The sequence below is a fragment of the Clinocottus analis genome, unplaced genomic scaffold, assembly GCF_023055335.1.
Source record: "Clinocottus analis isolate CAN_PGR_092001 unplaced genomic scaffold, fCliAna1.0.p SCAF_42, whole genome shotgun sequence".
Lineage (NCBI taxonomy): Eukaryota > Metazoa > Chordata > Actinopteri > Perciformes > Cottidae > Clinocottus > Clinocottus analis.
In genome coordinates, this window is record NW_027176176.1 from 500,001 (window position 1) to 520,587 (window position 20,587).

A 20,587-nucleotide genomic window follows, 5' to 3' on the forward strand; every position below is an offset into this window, starting at 1 on the left:
CTCCACACTCCATCAGATACATGGTGTCCCTGCAGAGCAGCAGGGGACAGCACTTCTGCGGCGGGTCTCTGGTCCACAGGTCCTGGGTGCTGACCGCAGCGCACTGCAACATCGGGTAAGAGGACCCTGAACGCGTCATGGAGCGACTCGTTCTGCAGAACTCACAACAGAACCAGCACACGTCTGCTAGGGCGCGGTGCACTGATCCAACCTCTCTGAAGACGCTCGTCCAACACGCGTGAAGCGTCTCACAATGAGGATCATGGTCAACACAATGACTGCTAAACCATGCTAGCATAATCCTAGCATTATGCTAGGATTATGCTCATAGCACCGCTGAGCCACGAGCCCGGCTGTAAGCTATTGTTATGTACAGCCTCTCATGTTATGCAGCGTGCAGCAGATCAATGAATATTTTAAATCCCCTTCTTCATCTAAAATGCAACCTGACAATTAGGCGAGCACCTCATTCCCAGTAAAGATGAAACAGTATCAGAAACACAGCACAGGCAGAGACGTCCAGCTAGCACCAACGGACGAGACCGCAGCGCGAGAGCTGGTGTGATGTCACCGCGTGAGCTGGTGTGATGTCACCATGTGAGCTGGTGTGATGTCACCACGTGAGCTGGTGTGATGTCACCACGTGAGCTGGTGTGATGTCACCGCGTGAGCTGGTGTGATGTCACTGCGTGAGCTGGTGTGATGTCACCATGTGAGCTGGTGTGATGTCACCGCGTGAGCTGGTGTGATGTCACCATGTGAGCTGGTGTGATGTCACCATGTGAGCTGGTGTGATGTCACCGCGTGAGCTGGTGTGATGTCACCGCGTGAGCTGACATCCTGCAGGCCGCAGCCTCAAAGCTGCTGCTGAGACCTGAGATGAGGTCAAGCCAACGGACCGTGCACATCATCAGTGTGTGTGTGTGTGTGTGTGTGTGTGTGTGTGTGTGTGTGTTGGATGTTGGCAGCGCTGCTCACAGGAAGCTGCTCACAGGAAGCTGTCGTGCTGGCAGCAACACTTTTGGCTCCAGACGTCTTTGTGACTTTGAATCCTGAATCCTTTGATTTATCATGAATTTCACTTTTCTGCCTTTGACATCCTGACATACAATATTTCCCTCCAATATGAAATGACTGATGAATCACGTTCCTGCTGCTCACTCAGAGGGTCCATGTGATGTGAATGTGTCGTAGGGCAGAGAACATGATGATGGTGGCGGGCGACCACATCGTGAACAGCTTCGAGGGCCCTGAGCAGTACGCTAAAGCCCAGCGGCTGGTGCCCCACCCGCTCTACAACCGCACCAGCAACAACGCTGACATCATGCTGATTAAGGTACACACAGAGGAGGCCTGGTCCTGTTCTGAAGGCAGTGTCCTGCATCTCTGAAGGCCTCTTGTGTCCCGCTGCAGCTGCGAGCCCCCATGGTGCTGAACAGGTTCGTGTCGCTGGCGCCGCTCCCCCGGCAGGGCACCGGGCTGCTGGAGGGGCTGGCGTGTCGGGTGTCCGGGTGGGGCTACAGCGAGGGAGGGGGCCGGGCGCCCTTCACCCTGAGGACCGTCACCGTGCCCATTGTCTCCACGGCGAGGTGCAACAGCAGCGAGTCCTTCAACGGAAACATCACGGCCAACATGATCTGTGCCGGCCACAGGGCGGGGGGAAGAGACGCATGCAAGGTACGGAGACACGCCCACAGGGAACAAACCCGCAGGTGACGCTGCCGCACATCAATGGCGGCCGGCCGCATTGTGAAGACATGATCATCTGATCTTTGAACAGCCATCAGGTCCATTTTGAAGCGTGAACTCTCCAAGGGGCCGGCCTTGGTTCCCATGTGTATCGGATGGCGCCGGTCGCCTCTTCCCGTCAGCGCAACAATAACTCGTCTTCTCGGCAGCGCGAGCACATTCTGTTCATCACGTCCGTGTTCCTTCTGACATTTCACTTTCATACGGTGACACCGTCATCAATCACAATTCTCTGACATTTCACATGTAAAATAAACCTGATGGAGGCGTGTTGATGTGGCTGATGGAGGCGTGATGAGGTGGCTGATGGAGGCGTGTTGATGTGGTTGATGGAGGCGTGATGAGGTGGCTGATGGAGGCGTGATGAGGTGGCTGATGGAGGCGTGATGAGGTGGCTGATGGAGGCGTGATGATGTGGCTGATGGAGGCGTGATGGAGGTGGCTGATGGAGGCGTGATGGAGGTGGCTGATGGAGGCGTGATGATGTGGCTGATGGAGGCGTGATGATGTGGCTGATGGAGGCGTGATGGAGGTGGCTGATGGAGGCGTGATGGAGGTGGCTGATGGAGGCGTGATGAGGTGGCTGATGGAGGCGTGATGATGTGGCTGATGGAGGCGTGATGAGGTGGCTGATGGAGGCGTGATGAGGTGGCTGATGGAGGCGTGATGAGGTGGCTGATGGAGGCGTGATGGAGGTGGCTGATGGAGGCGTGATGAGGTGGCTGATGGAGGCGTGATGGAGGTGGCTGATGGAGGCGTGATGATGTGGCTGATGGAGGCGTGATGGAGGTGGCTGATGGAGGCGTGATGAGGTGGCTGATGGAGGCGTGATGAGGTGGCTGATGGAGGCGTGATGAGGTGGCTGATGGAGGCGTGATGAGGTGGCTGATGGAGGCGTGATGAGGTGGCTGATGGAGGTGGCTGATGGAGGCGTGATGGAGGTGGCTGATGGAGGCGTGATGGAGGTGGCTGATGGAGGCGTGATGGAGGTGGCTGATGGAGGCGTGATGATGTGGCTGATGGAGGCGTGATGAGGTGGCTGATGGAGGCGTGATGGAGGTGGCTGATGGAGTTGTGATGAGGTGGCTGATGGAGGCGTGATGATGTGGCTGATGGAGTTGTGATGAGGTGGCTGATGGAGGCGTGATGATGTGGCTGATGGAGGCGTGATGATGTGGCTGATGGAGGCGTGTCTCGCCCTGCAGGGAGACTCCGGCGGGCCGCTGGCGTGCCGGGGCGGCGTCTACGGCGTGGTCTCCTGGGGGAACGGCTGCGGGGATCCTCAGTTCCCGGGCGTCTACGCGTCCGTGTCCAAATTCCGCCGCTGGATCGACCAAACCATCTACGGGTCACATGCACGCTGCAGCCGCCACGGAGGAAGAGGAAGAGGAAGAGGAAGTCAGGACCGGCGAGCAGCCTGAAGGGAAGACGCTGCTTCTGTGGGAAAATGAAGAGCTTCCTTGAAACCGCTGCTCTGATGGTTCTGGTCAGGTTTCTATACCAGCGTAGTGACTCATCGTGTGTCGATGCAGCTGCTGTCTGACGGGACGGAGGAATCTGTTTAGTCCTCGCCGGTAACATCAAATTCATAACTTTAAAAGAAACTAATACAATTCTATGGCAATAAATATTCAATATAAAGAATGTGTAAGTGTCAGTTAATGTTCATTGTATTTGTATGCACGAGTGCACCTTAAAGGGCTTGAACACGTTGTTCTTACTTCGGGCCCTAAGGTCATGCTAAGGTCATGCCAAGGTCATGTCAAGGTCATGACACACATGATTTCTCTCTTGGTGTTCAGTCTGTGCTCGCTCACTGGTCTCAAGTCACGAATCCCCAAAAGACAAGCGTGTGCACGTGAAGCCTAAAGTTACTCTTGAGTTTGGTTATCCACACGGCTAACACACGGCTAACACACGGCTAACACACTTTAGCTTCTGAAACGCCGCTCATGACACGTTACCTCTCAGAGCGGAGCCACACGGTCTGTTAACGTGAAGCAGGAAGCCGCTCGTCCACAGTGTCCCTGTGAGTCGTGACCAGTAGCTTCTGTGGCTAATGTTAGCATGTTCCAATATGGCCCCCTTAGAGTCAGGCCTTACAATGTTTACGTTTTGTAAATATTCATTTCTTCGCGATAATTCTGCAAAGAAATATGGTTCAACTCATTTGAGATTCAGTAGAATGTCCGCGTCCGCTGCCTTCCGTCCGCGAGATTGTACGAGAGTCACACGGCGAGATGCTAGCAGCTAAACATGGAGGAGTCGTATGACGGCGCCGCTTCAGAGGCTGAAGGTCTCGATTCCTGCGATGAAGAGGACAACGGGAAGCAAAGGGGTCCATTTGAAGATGGGTAAGTGAATCACTGGACTTTGCAATAGCATATTTACGTTAGTGACGGTAGCTGTAGCCAGCTAGCGCTGCTGCTAACAGGGAGCTAGTGGGAGCTAACGGGGAGATTGCTGGCTGCAGCGTGTCTGTAAGACTGAACGGTAATCAACTCGTGTCACTGTCCCTGTTCGCTTTCAGTGAACTTAGACCACCAGAGCACCACCAGAGCACCACCACCACCAGAGCACCACCAGAGCACCACCACCAGTTCACCACCACCAACACCAGACCACCACCACCACCAGAGCACCACCACCACCACCAGAGCACCACCAGAGCACCACCACCACCACCACCAGACCACCACCACCACCAGTTCACCACCACCACCACCAGACCACCACCATCAGTTCACCACCACCACCACCAGACCACCACCACCAGTTCACCACCACCACCACCAGACCACCACCATCAGTTCACCATCACCACCACCAGACCACCACCACCACCAGACCACCACCACCACCAGTTCACCACCACCACCAGACCACCACCACCAGTTCACCATCACCACCACCAGAGCACCACCATCAGTTCACCATCACCACCACCAGACCACCACCACCAGTTCACCACCACCACCACCACCAGACCACCACCATCAGTTCACCACCACCACCACCAGAGCACCACCATCAGTTCACCACCACCAACACCAGACCACCACCACCACCAGAGCACCACCACCACCACCAGAGCACCACCAGAGCACCACCACCACCACCACCAGACCACCACCACCACCAGTTCACCACCACCACCACCAGACCACCACCATCAGTTCACCACCACCACCACCAGACCACCACCACCAGTTCACCACCACCACCACCAGAGCACCACCATCAGTTCACCATCACCACCACCAGAGCACCACCAGAGCACCACCATCAGTTCACCATCACCACCACCAGAGCACCACCAGCAGCATCAATGCATCCATCCCCACCAAAGAATAACACATTTGGTTGTAACTGTTTATTTCCATGTTATTCATGTATTGCACCTCTTTAGTGAACTTCAGATCTTTTGGTAGAACAACGTCCATCATAACGGCTCATAAGATATGAAGGATTTAGTTTCTCAGCTTGAGGGTCACGTGATCTCCTGACGCTTGTGTCGTGTGATGGAGCCTCATTGTTTAGAGGGTGAGGGTTTCACATCCAGCCCATGAGCATGATTCTCATGCGCGTGGCTTTAAAAAGGTGAAAGTAATAACTGTGTGCCGTGGAGGGGCCCTCAGACCCAGCGGGCCCTGCAGTCTGAACAGAGTTCAGCTGGATCCTCAACACTCACTTTGTGGTGAGTTTGTGTTTGTGCTGTTGTGCTTGTCACGTTCAGGCTGTCAGTCGGTTCCACGTTTCATGTCCTTCTCTTCTTTCTGATATTGACAGTAATCTTTGAGGTTTTTAAAAGAGACTCTTGTTGTGTTTGATGTTCACTTCATGTACGACAGCTTTGAAGCAGATGTTGAAGGTGAACGTGGAAGAAGTGAATATTTCCTTGTTGTTCAGAACGGCAGCTTGGTTTCACTTCAATGAATGCAAACAAACAGCTGGCAGGATGCCAGGTGTTGTGATGAGGTGTGAACCTGCAGGTGTGAACCTGGAGGTGTTCACCGAGTGAAAGAAGAGCCTCTATGGAGTGTCATGGCCGCCCCGCCTCACAGGCTCACAGATCTCCTTTCCTTCCTTTGTCAGCTGATACTTGGTGAAGTTCCCTGTGTGGAGGAGGAGGAGCCTGCAGACGAGCCGCTGGGCTTCGGTTAACACAGCGCTGTTTCTATAGCGACCTCTGACCTTCATCACAAGTGATGAATGCTCCTCCAGCTGGACGCTGTGGGTTTATGGGTAATATGAATATAATGAATCCTCATCTCATCAACTCAAAATGTGCAGCGGAAACTCATTTCAGGATCTGTTGAAGAACTTCATCTTCATCTTCATCTTCACCAGATGTTTCAGTTATCTGATTTATTCTGGACCATCATCAGATCAAGAACTTCTTCTTCAACCGCCAACTTGGCCTCGGCCATGACGCCATGACGCCATGACGCCATGACGCCGTAAACCCATCACCATAACACCATGAAGCCACACCATCATAACCACACCATGATAACCATAACCATCATAACCAGGATGACCATCATAACCATCATAACCATAACCATCATAACCATGATGACCATCATAACCACACCATCATAACCATCATAACCATCATAACCACACCATCATAACCATCATAACCATAACCATCATAACCAGGATGACCATCATAACCATCATAACCATAACCATCATAACCATGATGACCATCATAACCACACCATCATAACCATAACCATCATAACCATCAGAACCACACCATCATAACCATAACCATCATAACCATAACCATCATAACCATCATAACCATCATAACCACACCATCATAACCATAACCATCATAACCATAACCATCATAACCATCATAACCATCATAACCACACGATCATAACCATAACCATCATAACCATGATGACCATCATAACCATAACCATCATAACCATCATAACCATAACCATCATAACCATCATAACCATAACCATCATAACTATCATAACCATCTAAACCATAACCATCATAACCATAACCATCATAACCATGATAACCATCATAACCATAACCATCATAACCATCATAACCATAACCATCATAACTATCATAACCATCTAAACCATAACCATCATAACCATAACCATCATAACCATGATAACCATCATAACCATAACCATCATAACCATCATAACCATAACCATCATAACCATCATAACCATCATAACCATAACCATCATAACCATAACCATGATGACCATCATAACCATCATAGCCATCATAACCATAACCATCATAACCATCATAACCATCATAACCATAACCATCATAACCATCATAACCATCATAACCATAACCATGATGACCATCATAACCATCATAGCCATCATAACCATAACCATCATAACCATCATAACCATAACCATCATAACCATCATAGCCATCATAACCATAACCATCATAACCATCATAACCATCATAAACATAACCATCATAACCATCATCACCACACCGCCTGCAGCTGCAGAGGTGTTCGCTGAACCCGAACAGATCGTGACGTCACAAGTGAAGTGCGCCACGGGGCCAGAAGCTGCGCGCCTGTGAAACAGCGCCATCGCGTGGACATCTCTGGAGGACTCGAGCCACCGAGTTAAGATCAAACACTCTGCCGCACAATAAATCCACAATTCGTGAATCTGTGAACCGGCTGTGAGGCGTGACACGAGCAGCGCGTGGACTGGTGGCGCGCAAAGCAGCTCCGGTACTGACGGTCGGTCCAGCTCGGTGCCGCCTGGAAGTCTTTGATCCGGAGCATCGGGACCGCGATCCGACTGGAAGCTTCTCCCGCGCAGCTCCCTCTCCAGAGCGCCCTGGGATCCGGGTTTTGCATCGCTCCTCTCTTTGCATTTCTCCATCAGACTCTCGTGCGACGGGTCCAGCCGCTCGGAACCAGCGCGCGCCTCCATCCCAGAGCCGCGCGCGCGCACGCACACGCACACACACACACACACACACACACACACACACACACACACACACACACACACACACTGGACATTTTGAACGATGTGGCCGAAGCTGCGCGAGCGACAACACTGAGGATCTCTCGTTATCTGCTGTTATTTCTGCGCGTCCTCCGGAGACGGGCACGTGTCTTCGGGGTAAACACAACGCGCATCGCTGTTGTTTTCCTCCGCGCTTTGTCCGCTGCACACCGCCGGTTGGAGCTCCATTCAGTCGGCGCCTCCGTGATCAAGACGCGTTGGAGATGTCGGAAGTGCTGCCGTTCAACGAGGACAAAATGAATCATTATGGAAATGAGGGCGACGAGGAACACCTCTCCTTCACCTGCCGCCTGCAAGACACCAACAACTTCTTCAACGGATCACAGAACAAACGTCCGCCGAAACTCGGACAGATAGGCCGGAGCAAACGGGGTAATTATGTAACGCGGCGGCGGGCGTGCATGCTGATGTGTTGGATGCGCACTGGGGAGAGCTGACCATCATTAGGATGCCCCTGCGCGGCCGGAGAGGCAGCACCTTGGACAGCACATCGGAGACTGCGTGGTGTCTGCGCGCGTGCGGGATGTGCGGGTTTTAATGTTGTCTTCGCATTGCAACACAAGTTGGATGCGCAGTGCGCGCGGGTTGAAGCCTTCTGCATGTCCCCTCCCCACTGATTGGTTGGAATGATTGACATGTATGTGCTTGGTAGTGACTGTGGTGTCGGCGTGGCTCGTCGCGTGCGGTGCTTCGTGCGTGTTCTGGCTCCTGCTGCTCCGGCTGCGACTCAGTTGCATGAACACGAAGAGCCGCATGTGCAGGTGCTGAAGACCCGCAGACACGTAGACGTGCACGTTCACTACTGTGCGGCGCGCACACACGCGCACACAGCTAATGGTGATCTGTTTGCATACTCTTCCTCTCACGCACGCACGCACGCCCTCTGCTCCCGCGGCCGCGCAGGAGCCTCCCTCATTAACTCTCTCCGTGTCCTCCACAGTGGTGATTGACGATGAGAATGGCGACGGAGAGGCGCTGAAAAACGGAACAGAGAAGACCCCGGCGGAGGCTTAGAGCGCGCGCTCCACACCCCAAAGACACTCTGGAGGTTTTGTACAGCGATGTTGAGCAGTTTGAACCCAAAGACATTGTATATAAGCACTTTCTCTCATGTGGCAGCCAGCAGCGCCTCCACGCCCTCCTCCCGCAGCCAGGCGACACCCTGACACGCGGGGAGGAGAGAGACGGCAGAAGGAGACCCCCAGGTGGACCCCCAACACACGCACGCACACACACACGCACACACACACACACACACACAGAGAGAGAGAGAGAGACACACAGACACACACACGCACACACACACACAGAGAGAGACACACAGACACACACACGCACACACCTTCGATTGCAGGGTTTCGCCATAAATCCAAAAGCGAGACAAGACAACAAGAGGGGGGAGGAGGAAGAGCAGGAGGAGGAAGAGGAGGAGGAGGAAGGAGGCGACGCTGTCGAAATGCAGAAATCAGGGACAGGATACAGAAATAAATCTAATATATAAACTAAAGCACACACTTCTTCTATATCTTATCAATCAAACTTCGGTTCCATGTTTCTGCTCTTCATCCTGCTGACTCTGAATATCAGTTTGTAAATATGGAAAGGGTAGCCCATATTTTCTTGCACAAAGTGGGAAAGTGGTGTGTTCTCTGTGTTGAAGACTTTATTTATTGATCCTTTGGAATATGTCTTTTGCAGTGACTGGAGGCCGAGGGAGCGTTCTTTTGTATGCAGAGAACTGAGTGAATGCAGTGGCGTTTACTTTCCCGCTAACAGTTCTGGATGTTTATCAGTGTTTTCTGTTCCCATACTTTGCAGCTGAGGAGTCATTAACATCCAGTAACCCTCCACCTGTTTGTGAGCTCCCAGGCCTTCACCTGGATGGTTAATACTGTAACTTGACTGTACACACCTATTGATAAACTATTTCTATTGCATTGTGCATTATTGTGTGTGCCAAAACTCATGAGGAATAATCTGTTCTGTTTGTGTGCTTTATACATGAACTCATACGATTCAGTTGTTTTGTTGGGTCGCCATTTTTTAGGGCTCTTTCTTAAAACACTGAGATACCAACTCATGCATGGCAAATATGAAATCATGCATGCACGGCAGAAGCTCTGAAACTCTTGTGTATTCTTGAAGCACCTCGTATACAGCTTTGAATGACAAACTGAGCAACAGTCTTAACTCTGCGTCGTACGATTCTCACCGATTTGTACAGTGGCCTAATATCTTGTAATAAAGATGATGACAAAGTACGACTTCCTGTTTAGTCTTACTTACTGTTTACTGTCAGGAATGATGGACTCGATGCTACTTTATGTTTTTTTAACGGAATGTTTTAAAACACTAACATAAGGTGTCGTAGAGGAGACTCGAGGCTCCTCCGTCTGGTTGCTTTTGGATTCATTTCTGTTCGCAGGTGAAGTCAGACTCCTCCACAGTGAGAAAGAAGCATCTCGTTCTTTGGAAAGCTCCGATGTGAGAGGAGACAGACGACGGGGAGAAAGAGGAAAGTGAAACGCACACTCATTTCTTGAGACTCGATTGCGCAACACCCGAGGACGTCAGGAGGTATTGCGGATGATTCGGAGGAGAAATGTGCACCGTCTCTTCCCAGCGCAGTACATGTGTGTTCGCATGTGCAATCTCAGCGCCGCTCTTTGCTCCTGTCTCCTCCAGAGAGGCGCCGCGTGCCGCGCAGCGAGGCGCGAGCGACGCTGATGAGACCTGACATTTGCAGCTCTGCTGTGCGACTAAATGATTCATGCCGTGTGACGAGCCTCTGTCAGCGCGCTGGGAGCACATGCATGCTCCCGACACATGCACACGTCTGTTCCAGACCAGAATGCAGCGCGCTCCTCCCAGGCTTGACAGACGTGAAAGGGGAGCCATGGCAACAGATGCACCTTCCACTCAATGGCTTTCCAGAGCAACTGTCTTCCCTGAGCCTCGCGTGATACCATCGCTCTCCTTAATGGAATGAATCTTATCTCTGCCTCTTCTCTCAAGACCCCTCACTCAGTGGCGTGACCGCATTATCCCGCCAAAATAGTCCCTTCTTGCAGGCGTGACGCGGTGCTGCAGGAGCAGCTTCCTCGCGCGCAGACAGGACTTTACATTCAAGGAGCAATGTTCAGGGAATCTTCTGTGCGATGGATCCTTTCATCCCAAATGTTGCAGTGAAGGCGTGATGTAATCGGGTTGAGCTGAGCTCAGTCTGAACAAAGGGTCAGACGGTGTTCACACAGTGCAACATGCTGCAGACAGTCTGCCATGACACATACATGTGCACATATCACCATCATATCTACAGTGAAGGTGAACCTGCATCGCTATTTGCTTCTTAAAGGTTCTCTGTGTAAATATTTGAGCATTAAAACATCATGGAGGAATGTCTACTGTTGTCAACCATCTGCTTCTGTGCTTTGTTTACACAGCAGGGCGGCAACGTGTGTCTTTTAGTGCACGTGAGTGCACGTGAGTGCACGTGAGTGTGCCCATTGGCTTGGCACTGCAGTCTAGAAGAGAAGCACAGACCTGATCCCCATCAGGAAGAACCTGTTTCTCTATCAGCTACCAGTCGCTAGACCATGCTTTGTTAGCCATGTTAGCCATGTTAGCTCTCTTAGCCATGTTAGCTGTGCCAGCTCTGTTAGCTTTGTTAGCCGTCAGCTGTCCGTATGTCTGAAGGTAGATATGCTTTCATTTTCATATTGAGCACCTTTAAGTTGATTATGTCGTACTTTTCTCCTTGTTGCATGTTTCTCACCTCATGAGCTGTAAACACAAAGGCAGCTGCACATGTGACTGACGAGTGGAGAACCAATCACGAGCATTCCTCACCTGTAGGCTGAAGGTGACAGGTGTGTTCTCTGAAGCACCGTGAGGAGAACAACAGTGTTACAAAGATGCCAAAGACTTCAGATTTGTTGGATTTCAAGTGCATCAGTTCACACACACATATCAGAGAAGTGCATTATTAGAGATGTGCATTATTAGAAATGTGCATTATTAGAGATGTGCATTATTAGAAATGTGCATTATTGGAGATGTGCATTATTAGAAATGTGCATTATTAGAGATGTGCATTATTAGAGATGTGCATTATTAGAGATGTGCATTATTAGAAATGTGCATTATTAGAGATGTGCATTATTAGAAATGTGCATTATTAGAGATGTGCATTATTAGAAATGTGCATTATTAGAGATGTGCATTATTAGAGATGTGCATTATTAGAAATGTGCATTATTAGAGATGTGCATTATTAGAAATGTATTATCAGAGATGTGTATTATTAGAGATGTGCATTATTAGAAATGTGCTTTATTAGAAATGTGCATTATTAGAGATGTGCTTTATTAGAAATGTGCATTATTAGAGATGTGCATTATTAGAGATGTGCATTATCAGAGATGTGCATTATTAGAGATGTGCATTATTAGAAATGTGCTGTATTAGAAATGTGCATTATTAGAGATGTGCTTTATTAGAAATGTGCATTATTAGAGATGTGCTTTATTAGAAATGTGCATTATTAGAGATGTGCATTATTAGAGATGTGCATTATTAGAGATGTGCATTATCAGAGACGATCACCACTGACGGGAAGTCAACAACGAGTCATATTTAAGCATATCTCAGCTATTTATTAAATGTTGTTGTATGTGATTAACAGACTCTGAAATAAGTGACCAAGCAGTGATCTTCCTTAGCGAAGCATTCCTATGAAAGAATACGCTTATGGAAAATAAATAAGCTTATGGACAAGACAAAAAGATAAACTAGGGAGTGTGCTGTGTTTTTCATGTAATTTCCCGACCAGCAGTCGGTTGGAGCATCCTTGTTGTTGTGAGCTCCTCCTGGGGAGGAGCTGAGGCCACATGTAAGCTTCCACTGGTGGGCATGGGGACATTGTCCTTCAAATGATATCTAACGACTAAATCTAAAATCCGCTTTAAATCCTGCAATGATGAAAGAGGAGGCTTGCCAAGAGCCAGTCTCTAACCTGAAGAAGCATCCAAAGGTCCATCTCTTCACCTGATCTGATCTTGTCATTTCTTCCTCCCATGTGTTAGTAGACAGCAGCTGCTGCTATCACAGGCATGCAGCAGATACACTGCACGCCGCCGGCTGCACAGAGATGTTCACATTCAGGGTTTTGGTGACCATCGCTGAGAGAAGAGGCTCCGAATCACACTGAAGAGACAAGAGAGCCAAAATACTGTCGTTCATGTAACGTACACTCTGTTACCCAAAGGATGCACGATGCGGATTATGTTGTGGCAAATGGGTTTGGTGGTGAGGAGTGATGAGAGGCTCATCACTGTCTGAAAGGAGAGCAGCGTGCTATCTGCTCTGACAGGTGCAGGAGACGGGACCAAGAGAAGGAGACAAGGGAAGGACACAAGGGAAGGAGGCCGGTGAGAGCCTTTATAGGTCACTGACAGGCGAGAGGGGCACTCCCTGCAAGCCCCTGTCAGCTGCACACACACACTGCACACACACACTGCACACACACTCACTGGCAGTGAGGAAACCCAGCGCTCCCTCGGCTGCTGGATCCCCTGCTCATGACCTTTGAGCCGCTCACGGGGAACCTCCTCCTCTCTCACGCGGAGGCTTTTTAATGTGATGCAGAGATATGATGAGATATGACTATCCCTGCTCGTCCTGCAGCAGCATTACAGCAGCACACAGGGAAGTGCAAACAAACAGGGAAGAATATTAATTAAGAGAAAAAGGTAAAAAGGATCCACCATAAATAAAATATAACTCCAAATATTAAATGTGCAGACAGAATATTATGTATTTATATTGCAAAGATGAGAATGTGTACGACAACATGTGCATCTTATTCCACTGCACTCAGGCTGTGTGTGTGTGTGTGTGTGTGTGTGTGTGTGTGTGTGTGTGTGTGTGTGTGTGTGTGTGTGAAAGACAAGCGCTCATACTTGTGTGTGCAGTGTGTATTGGTTTGCAAACACACTTGTCACTGATCAGGTATTCTCAGGTACCTGGACCGCTGTGACGGGGAAAGGGAACAAGTCCTGGAGCCTGGAGGCAGCGTCCCAGTACACCAGTAGAGGCAGCGTCCCAGTACACCAGTAGAGGCAGCGTCCCAGTACACCAGTAGAGGCAGCGTCCCAGTACACCAGTAGAGGCAGCGTCCCAGTACACCAGTAGAGGTTGTACTCAAAGGTTGGACCATGAAACCAGCTCGTGGGGTTCGATGGTAAAACACGTTTATGTTTCACTTCATGGTGATGTTTCACTGCATGGTGACGTTTCACTGCATGGTGATGTTTCACTGCATGGTGACGTTTCACTGCATGGTGATGTTTCACTGCATGGTGATGTTTCACTGCATGTTGATGTTTCACTGCATGTTGATGTTTCGCTGCATGGTGATGTTTCACTGCATGGTGATGTTTCACTGCATGGTGACGTTTCACTGCATGGTGACGTTTCACTGCATGTTGTTGTGATGTTTCGCTGCATGGCGATGTTTCACTACATGGTGATGTTTCACTGCATGATGACATTTCACTGCATGATGACATTTCGCTGCATGGTGACGTTTCGCTGCATGGTGATGTTTCACTGCATGGTGACGTTTCACTGCATGTTGTTGTGATGTTTCGCTGCATGGTGACGTTTCGCTGCATGGTGATGTTTCACTGCATGGTGATGTTTCGCTGCATGGTGATGTTTCGCTGCATGGTGATGTTTCGCTGCATGGTGATGTTTCGCTGCATGGTGATGTTTCGCTGCATGGTGACATTTCGCTGCATGGTGATGTTTCGCTGCATGGTGACGTTTCGCTGCATGGTGACGTTTCGCTGCATGGTGATGTTTCACTGCATGGTGATGACGTCATTCCTTCAGGAGTTCCAGCTCAGGTGTCAGTCAGCTTCACAGCTTCAACGCCTCTTAGAGCTGCTTCTGTCTGGAGGAGAAGGACCACACAGAGCAGATAGAGAGAGAGAGAGAGAGAGAGAGAGAGAGAGAGAGAGAGAGAGAGAGAGAGAGAGAGAGAGAGAGAGAGAGAGAGAGAGAGAGAGGAGGAAAAAGGAGGGAAGACAGCATGCAGGCAGATCAGAAGGGAGCAGGAGATGAGGAGATGAGGAGATGAGAGAAGGAGGAAAAGAGAGGGGAAAGAGAGAGAGGAGAGGAAGAGAGAGATACTGGGGATGTGGTTGCTATAGTAACCATCTGGTGGGTCTGAACTGTTCCTCCCTGACATCATATTGTCTCTCTCTCTCTCTCTCTCTCTCTCTCTCTCTCTCTCTCTCTCTCTCTCTCTCTGTGTGGCATCCTGGAGGCTGGTGTCTTACAGTCTGGTGTCTTTCCTCCTCTCATGACATCACAACACGTGTGCACTGATGAGCAGCAGGGTCACGGACAGTTCAAGGGAAACGCTTGTGACCTGAACACACCATGTGACCCACGGCGCTGCCTTGCTCACAGGCACACAGGCAACACACTGAGAGGCTGCTGAGCAGCAGCATTGGTGGCTCCGTCTGCAACATGCAGAAAGAAAAAGACTTTAGATACACAAACACAAGCGTGTGCATGCTCACAATTACAAGTCTGGCACTAAGCACACACACACACACACACACACACACACACACACACACACACACACACAGTCGGGTAACATCCACAACAAAGGGAAGCGCTCGCGGCCGCAGCTCATCTCATGCATGGAGATCATTTTCCCAACAGAACAAAATGGCGGCCGGTCTCTTGGTGGTGAGTGGGTCTCCACAGGGCCGCGGGCGCGTGGCGTGTAACTGTGTACGCCTCCTGAATAAAAGATGCTGACCTAGATGGAAATCTGCCATTGGTCACTTCATTTGTCCTACATGCATGATTGGCTCTCGCCCATCCACACAACGCTGCAGCAGCAGGAGGTGATGTCATCACTTCTCTACAGGTGGTCACAGAACACTTCCTGGTGGCGTGAAGTGTGAAACACACCATCAGTAGTGTGTTGTCGAGACGTCTGAGCAGTGTCGTTGTCTCCCAGCCTCAGAGGAGAAGCTTCACGCTGCACCTCTGAGGCTGAACCCTGAACCTGCAACACACAGCACGCTACAGGAGGCAGCTACAGGACGCAGCTACAGGAGGCAGCTACAGGACGCAGCTACAGGAGGCAGCTACAGGACGCAGCTACAGGAGGCAGCTACAGGACACAGCTACAGGAGGCAGCTACAGGACACAGCTACAGGACGCAGGTACAGGAGGCAGCTACAGGACACAGCTACAGGAGGCAGCTACAGGACGCAGCTACAGGACGCAGCTACAGGAGGCAGGTACAGGAGGCAGCCACAGGAGGCAGCCACAGGACGCAGCTACAGGAGGCAGCTACAGGACACAGCTACAGGAGGCAGCTGCAGGAGGCAGCTACAGGACACAGCTACAGGAGGCAGCTGCAGGAGGCAGCTACAGGAGGCAGCTGCAGGAGGCAGCTGCAGGAGGCAGCTGCAGGAGGCAGCTGCAGGAGGCAGCTACAGGACACAGCTACAGGAGGCAGCTGCAGGAGGCAGCTGGTCCTGGTGGGACTACCTCATGCCTGCAGGTCTGTGGGCCTGCAGCAGCTGGAAGGTGTTGTGTGTCAACGTGGTGCTGAGCCCTTCTACATAATTCATATTTGACTGCTGGCATCAATAAGTTATGAAGGACTGAACAATGGTGAGCTGGGCTTCATGGCCCTGAAGCTCTTTGGCTCCAGGAGATGCCTGCAGGCGAGTCACGGATAACTGATGAACTCTGACTGCAGGAAAGCAGCTCCTTCATGTCTCCTTCATGGCTCCTTCATGGCTCCTTCATGGCTCCTTCATGTCTCCTTCATGGCTCCTTCATGGCTCCTTCATGGCTCCTTCATGTCTCCTTCATGGCTCCTTCATGGCTCCTTCATGGCTCCTTCATGTCTCCTTCATGGCTCCTTCATGGCTCCTTCATGGCTCCTTCATGGCTCCTTCATGTCTCGTTCATGTCTCCTTCATGGCTCCTTCATGGCTCCTTCATGTCTCCTTCATGGCTCCTTCATGGCTCCTTCATGGCTCCTTCATGTCTCCTTCATGGCTCCTTCATGTCTCCTTCATGGCTCCTTCATGTCTCCTTCATGGCTCCTTCATGGCTCCTTCATGGCTCCTTCATGTCTCCTTCATGGCTCCTTCATGGCTCCTTCATGGCTCCTTCATGGCTCCTTCATGGCTCCTTCATGTCTCCTTCATGTCTCTTTCATGTCTCCTTCAGGTTCTCCTTCATGTCTCCTTCATGTCTCCTTCAGGTTCTCCTTCAGGTTCTGCTTCATGTCTCCTTCATGTCTCCTTCAGGTTCTCCTTCAGGTTCTTCTTCATGTCTCCTCCAGGTTCTCCTTCAGGTTCTTCTTCATGTCTCCTTCAAGTTCTCCTTCATGTCTCCTTCAGGTTCTCCTTCATGTCTCCTTCAGATTCTCCTTCATGTCTCCTCCAGGTTCTCCTTCAGGTTCTCCTTCAGGTTCTTCAAAGGGTTCTGTGTCCTCGTGTGGGGGATCCATCTGGTTCTTGAGGGCTTGGTTGGTGGAGAGGTGCTGGTGGCTCTGAAGCTTCGTTCCCTCCTTCAGACTCTGAGAGTCCAACACAATGTTCTGTAACCAGAGCAGAACATTGTACAATGAAACAGTGTCTGATTTATTAGAGAATACAATTCAGTTTATGAACTTCCAATTAAACTATTGAATGTTTATTAAATACCTATTTTTCAAGGATTTTGAATTCTTGCTAATTTGTTCAGTGTTTATAACGAAGGCTTCACGTGTCCTGATGCTGTAAACATGCAGACAGGAACACGTTGAGTCTGATGACATCACAGTGATGTCGTTGATTCAGGAAGAGACGTTCATGCTGAAGCTTCTCCTCTGAAGCTGGAGCTCCAAGTCGCTCCAGCACATTGACATTCCTCAGTGATGTCCACTCTGCAGCATCAGCCTCTCTGGCTCGGCCTGAGGAATACCAACCAGCTCTCTCTCTCTCTCTCTCTCTCTCTCTCTCTCTCTCCTTCTCTCTCTCTCTCTCTCTTTCTTGACAGAAGACAACTGCTGCATCACCATTTTAATTTTGGCGTATGCAGCAGGTTTTTTTTTATTTATTTATTATTTTAGCCTGATATGCATGGAGCAAGCAGTGAAGGATCATGGGAGTGCATCTGAATGGCAGTGAAGGATCATGGGAGTGCATCTGAATGGCAGTGAAGGATCATGGGAGTGCATCTGAATGGCAGTGAAGGATCATGGGAGTGCATCTGAATGGCAGTGAAGGATCATGGGAGTGCATCTGATTGGCAGGAGGTGCTGCTGGTCTCCTTCTCTTCTTCTCCTTGTTTTTTCCTGTTTAGTCCAAAACCAAAGCGTCAGATCTTCTCATTAGCGTTGACTCCTGTTTGGTTCTCTCGCTGAAACAGAAAAACTAAAACGATTCATGGATCACCAGAATACAATACTGCTGCTCACCAGCAACAGGTGACTCAGGTATGTAAACAGGTAACTGTGTGCTAACATGCTAGCCTCAGACACTTTATGAAACGATATCACAAAAACACGGTTCATGCTCTTTCAACATCTTTCTCTATCATCTTTTCTGGACTTGTCTTTCTGCACCTGGCCACCAGGTGTCACTCCAGAGCCCACCTCGTCCGCTCAGCTGCTCCTCAGACCCAGAATGCACTGAGCACAGCTAGCGCTACATGCTAGCACCCAGTAGGCTGCTGCTGCTGGTTCATCATCTGGTGAACGTGATCCTGCTCCAGCTTTACATTTATCATTATTATTATTATTATTATTATTATTATTATTAGTCGTAGTAGTAGTAGTAGTAGTAGTAGTAGTAGTAGTAGTAGTAGTAGTAGTAGTATGATTTATTCTCTCATTGTCTGTTACGAGTCATTTGAAATCTGTGTTTTGGGGGCTTTCAATAGAATAAAAGTTGATAATCATTAAACTAAAGGCCCGCTGCACGCTGCACGCTGCACGCTGCGTACTGCTGAGCTGCATGCTGCTGAGCTGCACGCTGCACGCTGCTGAGCTGCACGCTGCACGCTGCGTACTGCTGAGCTGCATGCTGCACGCTGCACGCTGCTGAGCTGCACGCTGCACGCTGCTGAGCTGCATGCTGCTGAGCTGCACGCTGCGTACTGCTGAGCTGCATGCTGCTGAGCTGCACGCTGCACGCTGCTGAGCTGCACGCTGCACGCTGCTGAGCTGCATGCTGCTGAGCTGCACGCTGCACGCTGCTGAGCTGCACGCTGCACGCTGCTGAGCTGCACGCTGCATGCTGCTGAGCTGCACGCTGCTGAGCTGCATGCTGCATGCTGCTGAGCTGCACGCTGCACGCTGCTGAGCTGCACGCTGCTGAGCTGCACGCTGCATGCTGCTGAGCTGCTAGTTCATCCTCTCACACGTCAAACTGCATCCAGTTGAATTAACGACTGAATACATTTTGTATTTTTGTGTCAGACCTCTGAAATGGATCCTCCGACACGAGATCACATGACACACGCTTCTGCCACGCAGAAGCAAAGAGGCACTGCTGCACACGCAACGCAGAAAAGAAACAACAAGCAAGTTTTACACAAACAGAACGAAGACAACGTGGAGGGAACGTGTTCAATGTGCAGAGGATCCCCTCAATCAGGAACCATAACTATCTGTTTCACTAATGAACAATATGCTCACCTCCTCTACTTCTTATTCTGTCAACATCACACACACAACATGTTTTATTTGTTCATCGTATATGTTTAGATGTTCCTATGTTTAAGCTCTTGTGTTACGCTGAAATGCTACTGTACACATTTATGGAGCGCAAAGGAGAAGAATCCTCCACACACGGAGACATATATATATATATATATATATATATATATATATATATATATATATATATATATATATATATATATATATATATATATATATATATGCATATATATATATATATATGCATATATATATATATATATATATATATATATACACCTATATGTATATATATACCTACATATATACCTGTAATTTACCTGAGATTATTCACACACAAAACCATTCTCTCCTTTGATTTCCTTCCGTCACACTCACACTAGATGTGCGTCCTCGTGCAGCACAAAGTTCTTCTCTCTGTCTCTGGAGACTCCAGCCTCACTTTTACTCTTTTACTCTTTCAGTTGCCATGGATACCCACGGCGAGGCAGCTAATTTGAGGCAACAATAAACTCCGTCTCTTCCAAGCTTTTCCTTCAATTTGTCTCCAAACAGACAATCTGAGAGACTCCCTGCATCACTGGCTGACGCATCCACACACACACATTCATGACAGAGTGCACTTGACCGTTGGATGACAGCAGCGATGATGTAATCTCCCTCAGCTCAAAGCGCCACCTCTCCTGCATCCCAGTGGAGCCGGGGGACATGAAGTCTCTCCTGGAGCAGCCAGCAGGCGACCCGGTGCTCCGGCACCGGGAGCCCAGCTCCGGTTCAGATAGCCCGGATAACGAGCCGCACTAAGAGCAGAACTCTCAGATCTGGATGCAATTAAAGACATTGTTGGATATTTTGGGAACTTCACTGTTGGGACGTCACCATACGGGTGAAACAAAGAGAGGCCGCATGCACAGAGAGAGATGGAGAAAGTCCAACCGGAGAGGGTCAGAGAGGTCGCAGTGTGTTGGTTTGTTTCCAGTTGGATGGCTGTGACCATCATGAACCAGTGCATCATGAACCAGTGCAT

The 20,587-nt window shown here is 49.8% G+C and overlaps 2 protein-coding genes across 2 annotated transcripts; both read left to right on the plus strand.

Annotated features, from left to right (window-relative positions):
* Window positions 1-5: 5 nt before the first annotated feature.
* On the plus strand, window positions 6-3,297 carry si:dkey-33m11.7 (trypsin). The gene is made up of 4 exons (XM_068599025.1): window positions 6-115; window positions 1,195-1,336; window positions 1,414-1,677; window positions 2,955-3,297. The coding sequence occupies exons 1-4, from the start codon at window positions 21-23 to the stop codon at window positions 3,168-3,170; spliced, it is 717 nt and encodes a 238-aa protein (XP_068455126.1). The 5' UTR covers window positions 6-20; the 3' UTR covers window positions 3,171-3,297.
* A 4,098-nt stretch (window positions 3,298-7,395) lies between these two features.
* camk2n1 (calcium/calmodulin dependent protein kinase II inhibitor 1) lies at window positions 7,396-10,061 on the plus strand. The gene is made up of 2 exons (XM_068599030.1): window positions 7,396-8,180; window positions 8,749-10,061. The coding sequence occupies exons 1-2, from the start codon at window positions 8,012-8,014 to the stop codon at window positions 8,820-8,822; spliced, it is 243 nt and encodes an 80-aa protein (XP_068455131.1). The 5' UTR covers window positions 7,396-8,011; the 3' UTR covers window positions 8,823-10,061.
* Window positions 10,062-20,587: the final 10,526 nt, after the last annotated feature.

Excerpts from the sequence above, each read along its gene's own strand:
- si:dkey-33m11.7 (XM_068599025.1), top strand. The coding sequence starts at position 21 with ATGGTGTCCCTGCAGAGCAGCAGGGGACAGCACTTCTGCGGCGGGTCT. Across the intron at positions 1,337-1,413 it reads CTGACATCATGCTGATTAAG|CTGCGAGCCCCCATGGTGCT; the intron begins GTACACACAGAG and ends GTCCCGCTGCAG. Across the intron at positions 1,678-2,954 it reads GGGGAAGAGACGCATGCAAG|GGAGACTCCGGCGGGCCGCT; the intron begins GTACGGAGACAC and ends CTCGCCCTGCAG.
- camk2n1 (XM_068599030.1), top strand. The coding sequence starts at position 8,012 with ATGTCGGAAGTGCTGCCGTTCAACGAGGACAAAATGAATCATTATGGA. Across the intron at positions 8,181-8,748 it reads GATAGGCCGGAGCAAACGGG|TGGTGATTGACGATGAGAAT; the intron begins GTAATTATGTAA and ends TGTCCTCCACAG.